Source organism: Macaca thibetana, chromosome 6, assembly GCF_024542745.1.
Source record: "Macaca thibetana thibetana isolate TM-01 chromosome 6, ASM2454274v1, whole genome shotgun sequence".
NCBI lineage: Eukaryota > Metazoa > Chordata > Mammalia > Primates > Cercopithecidae > Macaca > Macaca thibetana.
The window spans coordinates 159777075-159790142 of NC_065583.1; the positions used below are offsets into that span (position 1 = coordinate 159777075).

Consider the following 13068-nt stretch of genomic DNA (forward strand, 5'->3'; position numbering starts at 1 on the left):
TGTGTGTGAGTATATATGTATATATGTTGCTTTTTTTGAGACAGAGTCTCACTCTGTTGCTCAGGCTGGAGTGCAGTGGCACAGTCTTGGCTCACTGCAACCTCCGACCCCCAGGTTCAAGCTATTCTTCTGCCTCAGCCTCCCAAGTCGTTGGGATTACAGGGACCTGCCACCATGCCTGGCTGATTTTTTGTATTTTTAGTAAAGGCAGAATTTCCCCATATTGACCAGGCTGGTCTCCAACTCCTGACCTCAGGTGAACCACCTGCCTCGGCCTCCCGAAGTGCTGGGATTACTGGGGTCAGCCACTGCGCCCAGCCAACAGAATATATTAATCGTATTATAAGGAGAGGATTGTATGAAGAGCTTTCCTAGGAGAATGATGTGTGATGGAGTTTTACCCAGAGCAGGAATAGGTACGGCTGTGAGTCACAAGGTGCTAGGACTCTTTATTTGCTTTCGTGCCCAAATGTCATGGAGGACACAGAGCAGAGAACCTGGAAAAATGTGCCATTGGGAGAACATGATGCACCAGTTTAGGCCAGAATGACTCATGGAAGTATAAAGTAAAAAATTGGGGAGACACCAAAATGCATCTGTGTGGACTGTTAACAAAAAGACATGAAAATGTTTGATACTGGTTGTTTTAGGGAGTCATTCAAAATTTCTTATGCATGTATTACATCTGAAATGGCAAAATTAAAAGCTACTTTATCAAGAGAAGGTCCTGATATTTTCATATCTTCTCAAAAACTAGGAATTCTGATACAAAGTGCCAATTACCTGACACACGTGTTTGATAAGCAGAGGATGAAAGTGTCCATTCTCAGAAATAGGCAAGCAAACAGCTCCAATTTATTTAGTCCCGGGTCTGCTGTGCTTGTGATAGCCGAACTGAGATGTAGCTGAAATAATTCAGTTTTCATTTTAAACTCAGTTTTCAGAATTATGTTCTTAACGTCAATATTTTGAGTGCATTTAAGTTTTTGAAGCCAAGATACTCTGATTGTAATCACATAGCAGGCATAAAGAGAGGATTTCCACATGAAAGCAAAATAACGTTTTAGAAATTTCCTGGCTTCCCTCCCTTCCTCTTTTCCTTCCTCTGCTTTCTGTATCTCTGAATCATATTACATGGACTCAATGTAGTGACCGATGCTGGTCCATGAACTATTTGTCCCGGCCCATGATGTGTTAAGTGTTTAGAAGCTTAGATAGCAGTTTGGTAGTCCTTTTATGCCTGTTGAATCTAGTAACAATAACCATAAAAGGGACTTGTGTTTTTATGCAGCATTTTTGTTTTTCCATGTGATATATCTTTATTGGATTTTGCAAGTGTTTTAGCCCCTGACAGGGGGAATCTTTAAAAACCACTATTCTAGAAAGCATGGCCATGTGGTGGAGCAAACTTAGAGAAAAAAGCCTTAACCCCAGAAGATATCTCAGACTCAGAAATGCCTTCCTTCTGCTGGCCACGTTCTTTGCTTCTGACATGTGACTCCCTCCTGAGCAGGTCTTTCTTCGAGAATCCTTGGAACAGAAACTGGAGAAACGGAGGGAGGAGGAAGTGAGCCATGCGGCCATGGTGATTCGGGCCCATGTCTTGGGCTTCTTGGCACGGTAAGAACCCCACGCTGAGGGGAGAAGGCAGTAAGCTCCATGAGGGGGTCCTTCCTTCCCAGTGTGTTGCAGTGGAGTGGCCTGAGGTTTTCGAATTGAGGGGAGCCTCAGGTCAGGCCTCCTAAGCAGCCACTCCCGAAACCTAGCTAGCCTGACCTGGGCAGCAAGTAGGAAAGGGAGCTCTGCACTCTTTGACATCTCAGGTAGAAAGAACAGTGACATCAGGGAACTCTACTGAGATCTATTTATTTGTCTGAGACAGGGTCTCACTCTGTCTCTGAGGCTAGAGTGCAGTGGCACGATCATGACTCATTGCAGCCTTGACCTCCTGGGCTCAAGCAGTTCTCCCATCTCAGACTCCCAAGTAGTTGGGACTATAGGCACAAACCACCATGACTGGCTAATTAAAAAAAAAAAATTTTTTTTTTAGAGATGGGTCGCTCCATGTTGCCCAGGAGGGTCTCAAACTCTCAAACTCCTGGGCTCATGGGATCCTCCCGGCTGACAACGTGCTGGGATTACAGGTGTGAGCCACCGTGCCCAGCCTTCTACTGATATTTAATTTGTTTACCTACTTCCTCTGCATCAGGTCTTGAAGCCACAGCAGCTTGGCTGTTCATCTTGGTGTTACTATTTTGGCTATAGAGACTCATCCTCCAGCTGTTTGAGGAATGAGGTGACTTCTTTTGTTGTTGTTTTTTTTTTTTTTTTGAGACAGAGTCTGGCTCTGTCTCCAGGCTGGAATACAATGGCACGATCGCTGCCCACTGCAACCTCCGCCTCCCACGTTCAAGTAATTCTCCTGCCTCAGCCTCCCAAGTAGCTGGGACTACAGGTGCCCGCCACCACGCCCGGCTAAGTTTTATATTTTTAGTAGGGATGGGGTTTCACGATGTTGACCAGGATGATCTCAATCTCTTGACCTTCGTGATCTGTCCGCCCGCCTCAGCCTCTCAAAGTGCTGGGATTACAGGCGTGAGCCACTGCACCTGGCCTGAGGCAACTTCTCTTCATGTGCATTTTAGTCCCATCCATTGTGCCTGTGAAATGCTACATGTTACATTTTCTGAAGTACAAAGCTGTCCTGCTGTGATGATTTTTTTTTATATGAACAGGAGAATATATCAGATCTCTTTGGGAACCTATTTACCCAACTTTCTGCCAAAACTACTTAAAGTCAACATGAGGGGTTGGTTATGTGTTTATTTAGCCAAGATAGTGATAGGCTTCTTACTTTACTTTTGTTTGTTAGTATTTCTTTGTTTTTCTTCTGTTTTGTTTTGACCAAAGGGGCCTCCTTGTTCTCTCCAGTTTCCATAATGAGACTATCATTCTGAAACTGGGTCCTCTTTTGTCTTGCAGCCTTGATGTGAGCTCATTTGAATAGCGCAAAGCCTCATTACTTCAATGCTGATTCCCTTGTTTTCTTTCATTTTCAGAAAACAATACAGAAAGGTCCTGTATTGTGTGGTGATAATACAGAAGAATTACAGAGCATTCCTTCTGAGGAGGAGATTTTTGCACCTGAAAAAGGCAGCCATAGTTTTCCAGAAGCAACTCAGAGGTCAGATTGCTCGTCGAGTTTACAGACAATTGCTGGCAGAGAAAAGGGAGCAAGAAGAAAAGAAGAAACAGGAAGAGGAAGAAAAGAAGAAACGGGAGGAAGAGGAAAGGTACAGTACCTTTCTTGCTGGGATGAAACAAAAGGATACATTTTGAGTGCTATGCTCGGTATCTGTCTGTGCAGCCAGAAATCCCAGCAGATGCCCCAGAACCTACAATTTGAAACAGTAACTCTTGGTGGCTAGAATATAAAATTCCTTGGCAGCACGAAAGACCCAGTTCTGTGAATATTTTTAGTCATACGCAGAATAAGTCCATGGCCAGAGGAAGGGGCTCTGTCTTTCAAGCTTTCTGTCTTTGGCAAAGCTGTTTTAAAAAGGTAGATCTCTCTGAAAAGTGGTTCTAGGGTTATTGTTGTTGATTTTCACTTTTTCTTTACTATTTTTAGAGAAAGAGAGAGACAGCGAAGAGAAGCCGAGCTCCGCGCCCAGCAGGTAATGAGTGCAGTGACGACTTAGCCTCTCGTGTTTCTACTTCCCACTTCTAACGCTTGGACTCTAGGATTCAAAACCGAATTAAAGTAGAAAGATAATAGGAAGGCCAATTTAAGAGGATGTGTTTATGATGCAGTTTCTGACCCGTTACAGTTGGGTAAAGCGTAGTGAATGGCTGAGGTTTTAGTGTGCATCACAAGAGTATAATTTCTCTAAATCAGTATAACCAGCGTGTTAGTTTGCTAGGCCTACCATGACCAAAGACCACAGACCGGTGGATTAAACAGTGGAAACTGATTTTCTCCCAGCTCTGGAGGCCGGAACTGCAAGATCAAGGTATCCTTAGGTTTGATTTCTTCTGAGGCCCCTCCCCTTGGCTTGCAGGTGGCCGTTCCAGTGTGTCTTCACGCAGCCTTTTTGCTCTGTGTGACCCAGTCTCCTGTTCCCAAAAGGACACCAGTCAGCTTGGATTAGGGCCCACCCTAGTGACCTCATTTTAACTTAGTCACCTCTTTAAAAGCCGTATCTCCAAATGCAGTCACATTCTGCAGTATTGAGGGTTAGGACTTCAACCTATAGACTTTATGGGGACACAGTCCAACTCGTAATGACCACATTTCATCCTGGTTGCAAAGCGGGAGCTATGCTTGGACTTTTGTACGGAAGCCTTCTGAAATCTCCCTTCTACTTCTGCTCAGGAAGAAGAAACGAGGAAGCAGCAAGAACTCGAAGCCTTGCAGAAGAGCCAGAAGGAAGCTGAACTGACCCGTGAACTGGAGAAACAGAAGGAAAACAAGCAGGTGGAAGAGATCCTCCGTCTGGAGAAAGAAATCGAGGACCTGCAGCGCATGAAGGAGCAGCAGGAGCTGTCGCTGACCGAGGCCTCCCTGCAGAAGCTGCAGCAGCGGCGGGACCAGGAGCTCCGCAGGCTGGAGGAGGAAGCGTGCAGGGCGGCCCAGGAGTTCCTCGAGTCCCTCAATTTCGACGAGATCGACGAGTGTGTCCGGAATATCGAGCGGTCCTTGTCTGTGGGAAGCGAATTTTCCAGCGAGCTGGCCGAGAGCGCATGCGAGGAGAAGCCCAACTTCAACTTCAGCCAGCCCTACCCAGAGGAGGAGGTCGACGAGGGCTTCGAAGCCGACGACGACGCCTTCAAGGACTCCCCCAACCCCAGCGAGCACGGCCACTCAGACCAGCGAACGAGTGGCATCCGGACCAGCGACGACTCTTCGGAGGAGGACCCCTACATGAATGACACGGTGGTGCCCACCAGCCCCAGCGCGGACAGCACAGTGCTGCTCACCCCGTCAGTGCAGGACTCCGGGAGCCTGCACAACTCCTCCAGCGGCGAGTCCACCTACTGCATGCCCCAGAATGCCGGGGACCTCCCCTCCCCAGACGGCGACTACGACTACGACCAGGATGACTATGAGGATGGTGCCATCACTTCCGGCAGCAGCGTGACCTTCTCCAACTCCTACGGCAGCCAGTGGTCCCCCGACTACCGCTGCTCTATGGGGACCTACAACAGCTCGGGTGCCTACCGGTTCAGCTCTGAGGGGGCACAGTCCTCAGTGAGTACCTACCTGGCATGTTCCAGTGAAATGGGTGGCCGGGAACAATGGGATCACTTGGACACAGGAAGGGGAGCATCACACAACGGGTCCTATTGTGGGGAGAGGGTAGGGGGAAGGGATAGCATTAGGAGATATACCTAATGTAAATGACGAGTTAATGAGTGCAGCACACCAACATGGCACATGTATAGATAGGTAACAAACCTGCACGTTGTGCACATGTACCCTAGAACTTAAAGTATAATAAAAAATAAAAATAAAAAATGAAATGGGTGGCCGGTCACACCCACCCCTGTGGCATCCTCAAGTTGAATGAAGATACCCATAGGATATCTGTGCAAAGATTGCAGAGTCGTGGTCTTAGAGATCATCTTAAACCTTTTTCTTATTCCATAAGCCAACTGCATTTGTAAGTGGAATTGTGATGTGCCTGTTTCAGGTTTCGCACAAAGCCCCACAGCTGAACTGTGGGCCCAAGACCTGGGAAAACTGGCTATTTATTTATTTATTTGTGGTGTTGTTATTGTTGTTGTTTTTGAGGTGGAGTCTTGCTCTGTTGCCCAGGCTGGAGTGCATTGGCACAATCTCGGCTCACTGCAATCCCCCCTTCCTGGGTTCAAGCTATTCTCCTGTCTCAGTCTCCTGAGTAGCTGGGATTACAGGTGCCCGCCAGCACACCCAGCTAATGTTTGTATTTTTAGTAGAGATGGGCTTTTACCATGTTGGCCAGGCTGATCTTGAACTCCTGACCTCAGGTGATCCACCTGCCTCGGACCCCCAAAGTGCTGGGATTACAGGCGTGAGGCACCATGCCCGGTCGGAAACTGTCTTTTTAAATGGAACTTCTGTTTATTTTATTTTATTTCTTCCTTCCCTTTTTTTACAATTTGAATGGAACTTTTTTAGCTTTGCCATGCTGAGTTAGGAAATCAGACACACCCTAAACTGGAACAAGACTTGCCGGGGATGAACTGGCAAACTTTCCTTCCAGTAACTTCACAATCCAAACCACACGGTGTTACTTCTTATAGCGGGTGTAAAGGAAGAAGCTGCAGGGCTTAAATGTACTCTTTCCAGTTTCTGCATTTATCTGTAGTTTACTTTTATTTTGTCGCTTTGGTCATGCATTGAATGTTCTCTTGACTTTCAAAGATTTGAAAATGTATTTAACATAGGCCGGGCGCGGTGGCTCAAGCCTGTAATCCCAGCACTTTGGGAGGCCGAGACGGGCAGATCACGAGGTCAGGAGATCGAGACCATCCTGGCTAACACGGTGAAACCCCGTCTCTACTAAAAATATAAAAAACTAGCCGGGCGAGGTGGCGGGCGCCTGTAGTCCCAGCTACTCAGGAGGCTGAGGCAGGAGAATGGCGTAAACCTGGGAGGTGGAGCTTGTAGTGAGCTGAGATCCGGCCACTGCACTCCAACCTGGGCGACAGAGCGAGACTCCGTCTCAAAAAAAAAAAAAAGAAAAAAAGAAAATGTATTTAACATAGTGATTCAAAAGGGGTTAACTTTTGCATGGTTTGATTCAAATTATAGCCTTAAAAAGCATTGTTAATTTTAGGGCAGATAGCCTTTGGATTCAAGTATATCTTGTCTTTCACGTATCAATTCAACTGACCATTTGACCTTAAAAGTTGATATTTTTAATTCTGAATTATTTGTGTGCTACCGTAAATCAGGCGTATTGCTTGTCAGTTATTTTTTCTTCATTCTTTTTTCTTCTTTTTTTTGAGACGGAGTCTCGCTCTGTCGCCCAGGCTGGAGTGCAGTGGCGCGATCTCGGCTCACTGCAGTCACTGCCTCCTGGTTTCGAGTGATTCTCCTGCCTCTCGAGTAGCTGTATTTTTTTATTTTTTTCAATGATGATCCATGCTGGGTGTTTTAGTGGCTTGCTTTGTGGCCTTTTCCCTCACCACTGGCTTCTCTCTCTCTCGGTCCAGTTTGAAGACAGTGAAGAGGACTTTGACTCCAGGTTTGATACAGACGATGAGCTGTCGTACCGGCGTGACTCTGTGTACAGCTGTGTCACTCTGCCATATTTCCACAGCTTTCTGTACATGAAAGGTATGACTGCAGCTGCCATGGAGTCTGGGTTAGCGGGAGAGCGAGGTGCTATTTTATCCGGGCTGATGGATGGGGATGGTAAATAACGGAGGTGTTATTGTATCTGGGCTGATGGATGGGGACTGGGAAAGTCATTCTACCTACCCTTACGTTGGTGTTGGGCCACCTAGATGAATGCAGGGACGCCTTGTCATGTTGGTGTGACGTGGGTGGTGTGGTCCTACCTGCGTGAACACAGTCGTGACTCCCCTGGTTTGGTGCAGAGTGGCAGCACAAAGCATTTGCAACCACTGCCTCCATTATCAGTCCTTCTCCCCTCTGTCTCTCCCCGTCTCTTTTTCCTTTCTTAGCTCTTTGTTCATTCTTCTATTTTCTCTCCCTCTCTCCCCAACTTTCTCTTTCACTGTCTTCCTCTGTCTCAGTCTCATTGCTCTCTCGCTCACATATACAGACATACAAACCAATGTGTGTGTTGCTGCTGCTGCTGCTGGAATTGGTGGAGACCCATTCTAATGATAAACTGCATGTTCTCTCCTGCCAGGGATATTAGAGAGTCTAGAAGGATGTGCTATACATGGGGGCATGGGGGAAAGTGAAGAGCTCACTGAGGGCCACAGCTCGCTTGAATTGCTCACCATACGTACTTCATGATGAGCATTTGCATTGTATGCTTTGATTGTTATTAACCTTTGAATTTACTTTGCAGAACCTTAACACTTAGGGGCCTTGAGGTGCACTCCTTTTGGAAAATTATTTAGTATTTATTTATTTATTTATTTATTTATTTATGTATTTATTTAAGACAGGGTCTTGCTCTGTTACCCAAGCTAGGGGGCCCTGGTGTGGTCACGGCTTACTGCAGCCTCAAACTCAGGCTCAAGCCATCTTCCCACCTCAACCTTCATAGAAGCTAGGACTGCAGGCGCATACCATCATGCCAGGCTAATTTTTTCTAGAGGTGGAATCTCACTATGTTGCCCAGGCTGGTCTCCAACTCTTGACCTCAAGCAATCCTCCCACCTTGGCCTCCCAAAGTGCAGGAATTGTAGGCATGAGCCACCATGCCTGGCCAGAAAATTATTTAATTGGGACCTTGTGTTTATGCTTTATTCCTGTTCTTGACTGTGACTTGGAACTCAGTGACAGGGATAATAAGAAATCATAATCATCACCAGTTTTTGGCAGGAGTTTTACATGGATGGTTAAAAAGAAGGGACCGTCCTGTTTCTCGCATGGACCTAGACTGGAGAGGGGAGAGAGTTGAGAACGTGGGGATGGGCAGGGATATGAGAACCTTCCTCCCTAGGTCTCCTCTTCCTGCTTTCTCCCATCTTTGATTTTTAAATTTGTCTTCTCCCTCCCTTTTCTTCACTTTCCTTTTTACTGCCGTCTTTCTTCATTTACGTTTACGTTTTCTTTTTTTCGTCTTCCCCACCATGAAAACCATTTTTTTTTTTTAGACAGGATCTTGCTCTGTTGCCCAGGCTGGAGTGCAATGGCACTGCACTCGTGGGTTCAAGTGATTCTCCTGCCTCAGCCTCCTGAGTAGCTGGGATTACAGGCATGCACCAACGGCCGGCTAATTTTTGTATTTTTAGTAGAGATGGGGTTTCACCATGTCGGCCAGGCTGGTCTCGAACTCCTGACCTTGTGATCTGCCCACCTCAGCCTCCCACAGTGCTGGGATTACCGGAGTGAGCCACTATGCCCAGCCATGAAAACTCTTTTATTCCGTTTTCCCTTCTTTCTTCTTGTGCTTCTCTATTAGCTTCTTTACCTTTTCTTCCAAGTCTTTTTCTTTTGTTGTCTTTAATATTTTTTTTTCTGTTTTCTTCACTTGCAGCTTTGTTGGATTCCTTTTTTGCTTCACCTGCTCCTTTTAGAAAACATGGGTCTAGTGACAACTGTCAGTCATTTGCCTTTCGGAGTTCTGCCGTCTTCAGCTTTGGAGCCTCACAGTGCTCATGAAACCCCCAGAAGGTTTGATTAGGGGAGACTTTTCTGTTGTCCAGAATCACTGGTTGATGTGGACTTCAGTAGGACTGTTGGAATGAAAAACAGAGAGGATGATGTAGCCAGCACTGGAACATCTGACAAAGGAAAAAATGTCATCGCAAATCAGAACCTAATGATCCAACAAGTATTTAATCATAGCATCTTAAGATTTTCTCAGTTAGAAATCATCTTAACTGTTTTTTACTAACATATAATTCCCATTCCTCAGTTTTTAATTCCCTAAGTTAATTTGAAAATTCTCTTCAATATTCCTCTTATTTTTAATTTGTGGCATTGATTTTTTTTTTTTTTTTTTTTTAGACAGAGTCTCGCTCTGTTGCCCAGGTTGGAGTGCAGTGGTGTGATCTTGGCTCACCACAACCGCCGCCTCCCAGTTTCAAGCCATTCTTCTGGCTCAGCCTCCTGGGTAACTGGGATTACAGGCATGCACCACCACGCCTGACTAATTTTGTATTTTGAGTAGAGACAGGGTTTCACCATGTTGGCCAGGCTGGTCTTGAACTCTTAGCCTTGTGATCCACTCACCTCAGCCTCCCAAAGAGCTGGGATTATAGGCGTGAGACACCACGCCTGGCAACATTGATTTATTATACAGTTACTGGATTAAAACCAGTAAGAGTAGGAAAAAAGTAAAGACACATTCAAAGTATTAAAATCAGGGTCAAAGAAGTTAAGTGGGTGAGTTTTCAGCATCTCTTAATAAAGCTACTGTGTAAATGCAGCATCATTTAATATTTAATAAAACTTTTAATTAAAACAGAGCCAAAAAGTTTCAGAGCAACCAATGAATGAGAAAATCTAATCACCAGTTTATATTTTATGGGCATACATGAGTTTTCACAACCAAATAACCCACTAAAGGTGTTTGCAATTGGGAAATTATAGCATTAAGTAGATTATCTAAATGATGCATTTTCAAGAGACGGCCTGGAATTGCAAAGGGAGGGCCAAGAGTGAGTGCCATCGATAACAGAACGACAGATTAAATAAACTAATGGTGAGGGCTGTTGTGATGACTGTTTTAATCTTCGAAACAACTGTGAATAAGCTTTATCATTTAACAACAACAAGATCATAGAATAACTTTACACAGTTTTCCTCCGGACGTGTTTTGAGAAACGCAGATTAAAGTCACAAATCAAAACACTAATAATGTTTCTTTCTGGTAGCCCTTGGCAAGTTTACCGTATGTTAGGACACAGCTCTGCAGCTTGGCACAATTACCAAAGATGTCTCAGCTAAATGAGCAGGGACCTCTTGGACAAAAGGAGGGAGAGGAGTCTAGAAAGTTCAGTGAAGCAAGTGCACTGTCTGGTTTTCACACACTGAACGCATAAGAGAAAAACACTTCGTTTATACTTACTTTAAATATCCCATGTTTAAATGTCCCTTATTTCATTACTGGTTGGTCGAAAGAAAATAATGTGTGGACAGTCTTATAATAACAGATGCGTGTAAGATGTTGATCTTGAGCAGGCTGGGGAATCTGGAATACAAAATTATCCTCCCAGAAGAGCATAGAAAGATTTTTTTTTATCCCATGAAAAGTAACATCTGTATATTTAAGTTCAAATCTTAGTGTAGTTTGTACTCTTGCTTTTTCTTTTTTCATAGTCTCAGTCTTATACCTGTAAAACATTCTCAGATGATGCTTTTCTTTGAAAAGATGCTTTTCTCCGAAAAGCCATATTGTCTTTACTTGTGTAAGTTAGACTTCATCGGTCAACCCTGGAATCACTGATAATTCTTGTTCACACATTGACCAAATATGGAAGGAAATGGGTGAACTTTGTTTATTATTTGAGATGGAGTTTCGCTCTGTCACCCAGGCTGGAGTCTAGTGGCGCAATCTCGGCTCACTGCAACCTCCTCCTCCTGGGTTCAAGCAGTTGTCCTGCCTCAGCCTCCCAAGTAGCTGGGATTACAGGCACGCACCACCACTCCCGGCTAATTTTTCTATTTTTAGTAGAGACGGGGTTTTACCATGTTGGCCAGGCTGGTCTCGAACTCCTGACCTCAAGTGATCCACCCTCCTCGGTCTCCCAAAGTGCTGGGATTACAGGCATGAGCCATTGCTCCTGGCCCAAAAAACGGGTAAAGAAACTGGTAAACTTTGACACCATGTTAAAATAATTTTCCCTCTCTGGGACATTTGGAGATAAGCCTGATCCTTACGTAGGGACATGGTTCTCACCCTTGGCTTTTGATTTATTCCTGGGTTACAGTGTTAGTTCATTACTTGCTTTTCTATTGGCTCCTTACAAAGCTTTCTCAGCTAAGTGAGCAGGAACTCCTTTGGATATAAGGATTCTTGTGTAATCCAGCCCGGCTGGTGTGACATGTGTGTAGTGCCCCTAGACATGAGCTAGCAGGGCCTCTCCCCACTGAGGGGTCTCTGCAGTGCTGCAGCTGGGGCCGAGTCTAAGCTTGGCTAGACCTTAACACCTGCTGTACATGTTGTTGTCATCCAATTGGACTGACTGTTCTTTCACCCCTCTCTACCCAATCTTGGGGGGAACAGGTGGCCTGATGAACTCTTGGAAACGCCGCTGGTGTGTCCTCAAGGATGAAACCTTCTTGTGGTTCCGCTCCAAGCAGGAGGCCCTCAAGCAAGGCTGGCTTCACAAAAAAGGCGGGGGCTCCTCCACACTGTCCAGGAGAAATTGGAAGAAGCGCTGGTTTGTCCTCCGCCAGTCCAAGCTGATGTACTTTGAAAACGACAGCGAAGAGAAGCTCAAGGGCACCGTCGAAGTGCGAACGGCGAAGTAGGTTGCTAAGCCTGGCTGTGGCCCGATGGGTTGCTCAATGCTTTATGCTGGTGGTCACAGAGCCACGCTGTGCAAGTTCCTTGCAGTGGCAGTAGCCTGTAGTAGGTGTCCTGATAATTCAGTTCAGTGGGTTAAATTATTAGGAGACTGGGAAGCAAGACTTAATCCGTGAGTACTTTGCTTTTTATGATTACACTCAGACACGTGGCTGTCATTTGGAAGATGGCCAGCCAGTTGGACTTGGAAGTTGCCCAGTGGAAATGGAATTGTATGTGTGGAGGAAGAATGGTGTGAATTTGGAACAAGTGGCTGAGTCTTTTTATGCGTTAATGTATCACTTTCAATTCCTTACTCCAGCTGTAGCCAGCAGATAAATTAGCTAAATTAAAAGCAGACAGACTGGAGTTTTCTGAAATGAATCACTTGTCTTCTGTTATACCAGTGTTGGTTATACTAGCCATCCCCATTCCCAGCAATGAGAGGAACAGGGCTGGTCTTCAAATCCAACATGCCCCTTTTTCTGCCACACCCTTATAGAACCAAAGCTTTGGACTGCTGAGGGCCTATTATTTTTCTTAAAGACTAAGTCATGTTTCCAGAAAATTGTTAGGAGTTACAGGCAGCTGCTTTTCTGGGGTAACTGGATACTAAGCCTGAAAACATGTTTGGGGATAACCTGTAGTCGTTCTCCACTCAAAACCAAGTGACCTCAAATACTTGGAAAAGTAGTTAAATAATCTTTGAGGGATCAAATTAATGCCTGAAGCCAGGAGCCTTAAAAGTAAAATGTTTCTAATCAGCCAGCATCAGCAACTTCAGAAAAGTATTTATTGTGAAGTGGAAAGTTAAATGAAGAGAGGGAAGTCTTTTATGTATTTGATTGTAAGAGAAATCTCATGTCTCTGCAGACGGCAGAATATTGGACATTTTCAGGCTGTCCCTTTGGAGCTCATGAGGTGC

General features: G+C 45.2%; 2 protein-coding genes across 24 annotated transcripts in view; one reads left to right on the plus strand and one right to left on the minus strand.

Annotated features, from left to right (window-relative positions):
* Positions 1-13068, minus strand: part of BASP1 (brain abundant membrane attached signal protein 1) — a 1209505-nt gene that overhangs the window by 569376 nt on the left and 627061 nt on the right. The window contains exon 1 of one of the 23 annotated variants that reach the window (XM_050794749.1): positions 4836-4840. The exons of the other annotated variants lie outside the window; for them this stretch is intronic. The gene's annotated coding sequence lies outside the window, so the exon portion shown is untranslated. Of the gene's footprint in view, positions 1-4835; positions 4841-13068 lie in introns of those variants that run through there. 23 annotated transcript variants of the gene reach the window in all.
* MYO10 (myosin X) overlaps positions 1-13068 on the plus strand; it is a 275069-nt gene that overhangs the window by 234771 nt on the left and 27230 nt on the right. The window contains exons 22-27 of the mRNA XM_050794761.1: positions 1514-1620; positions 3060-3293; positions 3632-3677; positions 4376-5251; positions 7201-7324; positions 11862-12105. Of these exons, the coding sequence (XP_050650718.1) occupies positions 1514-1620; positions 3060-3293; positions 3632-3677; positions 4376-5251; positions 7201-7324; positions 11862-12105 (1631 nt within the window). The remainder of the gene's footprint in view (positions 1-1513; positions 1621-3059; positions 3294-3631; positions 3678-4375; positions 5252-7200; positions 7325-11861; positions 12106-13068) is intronic.